This window comes from Elephantulus edwardii, unplaced genomic scaffold, assembly GCF_000299155.1.
Source record: "Elephantulus edwardii isolate Elephantulus edwardi_28Jun2011 unplaced genomic scaffold, EleEdw1.0 scaffold00025, whole genome shotgun sequence".
NCBI lineage: Eukaryota > Metazoa > Chordata > Mammalia > Macroscelidea > Macroscelididae > Elephantulus > Elephantulus edwardii.
The window spans coordinates 13685630-13690890 of NW_006399775.1; the positions used below are offsets into that span (position 1 = coordinate 13685630).

A 5261-nucleotide genomic window follows, 5' to 3' on the forward strand; every position below is an offset into this window, starting at 1 on the left:
ACTAGGCCACCAGAGCTCCCCTTCAACTGACTCTTAAACGTAACAATCTTTATTTTCCCTCCAGACAGTATTTCACATATTTTCTCATGTAATAACTGTTTTCTTTGTGATCAGCTCTATCTGTAACCAGAGCTTTTCTCCATCACACTAAGATGTGTATGATAGAGATAGGTCACAGTGATTCCGTGATTCTTTGATCTATTGTTCTGCCTTCAGGTTTGTTTTAATCTCAGTTCTGTTTAGTTGTCTTTACAGATGGGACCTTTCTTTAGCTTATGGTGACTGTTAACAGTGTTTAAATTATTTTTCCTTTGAAATGCTTGATCTCTTGGTTTGTGGCTATAAAGTTTAAGGTCATTTGTGAGCTTTTCCTTTTTTGATTGACTTCATTTAACAATGTTTTGGGGCTCCATCCATTTCTCCTCTATTATCTGATAACTGTTGTGTTTAATACAGCATTTTTTATCTAGTTATATTAATGGACATTTTAATGATACCTTTTGGCTCTTGTTCATGATGAAAATTGGTGCTGTTATCTTTGTGCATTCTTAACTGCTTTAAGAATGTCCCCTGAGTTTTCAGAGGCTATAAATCACTCAGGAGATTAACTCTCCATAGGAGAGAAGTAGATTCAAGATGTCTACTTTTGGATTGATAGTGCAACTCCTTGTCAGTAGACCACCAGAGCTCTAGATAATGAGTCACTAGTAATTGAGATAGCGGCCTTAATTTGCTTTCTGAAAGACTTTGGCATGTGATTTCTTTCACATTAAGTGTTTTATGATTTTACTGTTCGTTGAATAAGACCTAGGCAAATAATAACAAGGTAACTACTTCAGAAGTTAGTGTAAAAAATAATTCTTTATTTTCAGTATCATGTATGTAAGATAGCCAAAAATTTGAAATGCATTTGTTAGCCAGGCAAGGAGAGATAGGCTTGATTTTGGTGTATCAGAGAAAGGTATAAATTCTGTTAGCAGTTTTTTTGAATGGGAATGGATTTAAAAGGAATAATTGCAGCATGATGGGAGTTAACAGTCTACTTGGTACGTGGATCAATAGAGTGCAGTGTGGGGAATGTGCTATGAAAGGAGACGATCAGATCCATGGTGGGAATTCTAGAGCGGGGGAAAGAATGCCATCTGTAGATCCTGGAGTATTTCCTTAGCCGGTTTTTGGGAGACCAGTGAACACTCTTGAAGACTTTGTAGTAGTGAAACCTGCTAGAATATTTACATTCATGATTGGACAACTTTATTTTTTTTTTAGCCGCACTCTGACAGCTGTGCATGATGCAATCCTTGAAGACTTGGTCTTTCCCAGTGAAATTGTGGGCAAGAGAATCCGTGTAAAACTGGATGGCAGCCGGCTTATAAAGGTCCATTTGGACAAAGCACAGCAGAACAACGTCGAACATAAGGTAATGTTACAAAAAATTAGTAAGCCATTTGTCTCTATTCTACTTAGTATTTAAAATTGTAAGATTAGGTAATAGAGGTTAGCTAAGGAGGATAGAAGGAGAATTGATGCCTTTGAGCTGTGGTGCTAGAGAAGAGTATTGAGGGTGTCATGGACTGCCAGGAAAACAGATTCATCTTGGAGAGGATTAAACCAAGCTACTCCTTGGAGGCACGGATTCTGAGGTTTCCTCTGACATACTTTGGAGATGTTGTAAGGAGGGACCGGTCCTTGGAGAGGGACATCATGCTTGGTAGGGTAGAGGGACAGCACAGGAGGGGAAGGCCCTCTATGAGGTGGATTGATTGACTGGGGTAATCGGGATGGGTGTATCCGAGATGATGCGATTGGCACAGGACAGAGCAGAGTTTAGGGCTGTTGAACATAGCGTCGCTATGAGTCACAAGCCACTCGACAGCACATAATTCAACAACAATAGGATCTAGGAAGACATCACTTGGTTAAGACCTGATATAACCAATGTGGACAGCCACTGTTAGCATGATTGCCCAGTGGCTTTGTCCATGTGGCATAAAAGGAGCACAGCACTCTGGTGTAATGGTGTATAATCCTGTTACACAACATTGGAGATTGAGCTTGTCCCCGGTCTTCAGGCTGGTGAGGGCATGGTCCTGTATATTCCTTATCTTCTCAGTACCTGGTTGCTGAGGAGAAAAACCATACAGGGCACAATCTCCTGAGTGTATATATATGCCTTAGATGAATATGCATAAAAATACTTTGTAATGAGTTATTTTGTTCTTATCTTGCAGGTTGAAACGTTCTCTGGTGTGTATAAGAAGCTCACAGGAAAGGATGTTAATTTTGAATTCCCAGAGTTTCAGTTATAAACAAAATGATTAAATAAAGGTATTGTTCAGAGAATTTTTTGTTTGAGAAATGTTTTTCACAATCCCAGGAACACAAGTCCACATAGCTGTGTACATAACTAACAGGTTCCTTCAAACAAATAAAATGCTATGTTGCGGAAGATGCGCAGACATGAAGATTTTGGACAGAGGGCCTATAGTTTATACCACAAAATACGAAACACCTGAGGAATATTTGTTCCCGCTGATTTTTGTAATATATTTAGCTATAAGAAGACATGGTCAAATACAGCCAAATTGGTCAGGTTTAACCTAAAAATATATCATGACCTGGAAGACTTCATGATTGGCAATACAATGTCTGTGAGATCCAGTGGTTCTGGTTGCAACAGGGAGACACAAAGGACTGCTATGAGTTGGAACTGACGTGATTAATGGTACCCAACAACTCTGAAGTACAGATAATAGGCAAAAATATTTGCTCAGAAATGGTGTAAAGAATAGAGCATATGAGGTGAAGATTCTAGGGATGGCTCAAACCAAGTTATGCTATATTTATATTAACAGTGTATTCAAGATACACTTGAAAGGTCAGTGCTTATTGTTGAAGTAGAGCTATATCAAACAAGTTATATGGTAAAGTCATATCAGCACCCTGTCAGATTTCCAAGGGTAAAGGAAACCAGCCATCTTACTCTGCAAAGCAGCTTGTTAATTTCTACTATTTAGGGTTAGTGGTCCAGAACACTCTATGTTATATCGGAGCACAAGCTCCGATTACCCAGAGTAGGCCAAGAATAATTACAGAAACTTAATGTACAGCTCAACAACCCTTGACTTGTTCTGCACCATCTTCACAAGTCTGATAACTGACATGCCCATTGTAGTTACTATGTCCATCTCCATCTCCTGGAGGGCTTTCCTCTCACTTTCATGATGGTACATTAGCTTTGTGTGTTTTTCCTTTCTGGTCCCTGTTGGCAACATGGCCAAAGTAGAGACAAATGGTTTATCATCCTGCCTCTACTACACTTAACCCTTTAAGACAAACTGGAATTGTTGACAAAATTTTCTTCACCATGATTCCGTTACCTTTTGGTCCAGTAGTGAGGATTTTTGTCTTCTTAGCAATTCATATTGAGGATTAGTCTTTGAGACTTTCTGCAAGCAAGGTTGTGTGTGTCATGTAGGTTGCTGAGGAATCTCCAATCTGATTATTCATACAGTACATCTTTTCAAAGGATCTGGTCAGCATACAGATTGAATAAATAGGGAGGAGGAAGAACATTTTGTTTTTCCAGAAAAGTATAAAACCAATTAGTACACTTTAATGTACAGTAAAACATTTGACAGCCACAACTCAATTAGTCTACCGGGTTTTTTGTTTTGTTTTTTTAGCCTATTCTGCCCATGAGAGGGTGCATGCAGTTTTACCACTTTTACTGCTTGTTCTAATTGGGGGAGTAAAACTTTTGTTCTTTCCTTTAGATCTGCTACACATTCCAGCTTTTGCAGGTTTTACTCTATAAACCAGCGTGTTTACTGTATAATCCATCTGCCATCATTGTAGATTAATCCTGGCTGAAATAAGAATGTTTAACAGAAGAATGTTTTTATTCACTATGCAAAAGGCATTTGTCAGTGTGGATCATAACACTGTTGAGAAGGATTTGTGTCTCAGAACAGTTAATTTCATATGAAACCTGTAGACCTAGAGCTGTTGTGTGAACAAGAGCAAGGGAATGCTGCATATCAGGAAATATGGTATGTCAGGGATGTACTGTTTCTCCATACCTATTCAATCTATCTGTTAAGTGAATCAAGTAGGACTTAATGAAGAATTTGAGGAAGACTCAACATGGATTATGCAGGTGATTTAATCTACATGCTAAGTGAATCAGGAAGTTGGACTTAGTGATTTTGCCATCAGGATCAGAGGAAGACTCATCAACATGGATTATGCAGGTGACAAAAACCTCACTTGTGGAAAGTGAGGATGATGAAGCAGTTGCTGTAGAAGATCAAAGACTACAGCCAGCCTTCAATATGAATTCCGTTGTAACATCAAGACAATAATCCTAACCACTGAACTAATAAGGAACATCATGATAGAAGAAAAGTTGTCAGCTATTTCATCTTACTTGGATCCACAGTCAAACTTAGTACCACTACTTAGGAGATTAGGGTATGTATTGCATGGGTCAAGTTCTCTGTCATGAACCTCTCCAAATGACTGAGGAGCAATGATGTCAGTTTGAAGACTAAGGAGCTCCTGATTCCGGACATGCCTTTTCCATTACTTGCTATGCATCTGAGATCTGTGATGAATAAGGATGACAGAAAAATTGATGCCTTTGAGCTGTGATGTTGGGAAAGAGTAGTGACTTTCTCATGGACTGCCAAGAGAGCAATGTGCTAGAGATAGTGCAGCCTGTTAATGTTCCACTAAGTCACCTGCAACTCAGTGACCTCTGTAAACAGCTCTGAAGCTTGCCCTGTCCTGAGCCAGTCTCACTGACTCTGACACACCTCCATTGCCCCGGTAATTGTATCAGTTCATCTGATCCAGGGTCTTCCTCTCCTGCCTTCCAAGCATGATGTCCTTCTCTAAGGACTGGTCCCTCATGGCCACGTAGCCATAGTAAGTGAGACAGAGCTTCAAAATCTTAGCCTCTAAGGAGAGACTTGGCTTCATCCTCTCCAAGACAGACTTGTTTGTTTTCTTGGTGGTTCTTGGTGTATGTTAACGACTCTTCCAGTGTCACAATTTAAAGGCATCAATTTTTCTGTTATCCTTAGTCATTGTCTAGCTTTCTGATGTATGCAAGTAATTGCAAAGACCATGATCAGGGAGTTCTGGTGGCTTAGTGGCAAAAAGCTACACTGCAATCACAAAGGCCCAAGGTTTGAATCCACCAGAAGCTCTGCTGGAGGAGGGCCAATCTTACCAATCAGATTCGATGGTACACAACA

At 39.6% G+C, this 5261-nt stretch overlaps 1 protein-coding gene across 1 annotated transcript in view; it reads left to right on the forward strand.

The window, feature by feature from the left end:
- Positions 1–2327, forward strand: part of RPS7 (ribosomal protein S7) — a 12432-nt gene extending 10105 nt beyond the window's left edge. Inside the window, exons 6-7 of the mRNA XM_006882854.1 lie at positions 1270–1420; positions 2232–2327. Of these exons, the coding sequence (XP_006882916.1) occupies positions 1270–1420; positions 2232–2309 (229 nt within the window). The 3' untranslated portion in view covers positions 2310–2327. The remainder of the gene's footprint in view (positions 1–1269; positions 1421–2231) is intronic.
- Positions 2328–5261: the final 2934 nt, after the last annotated feature.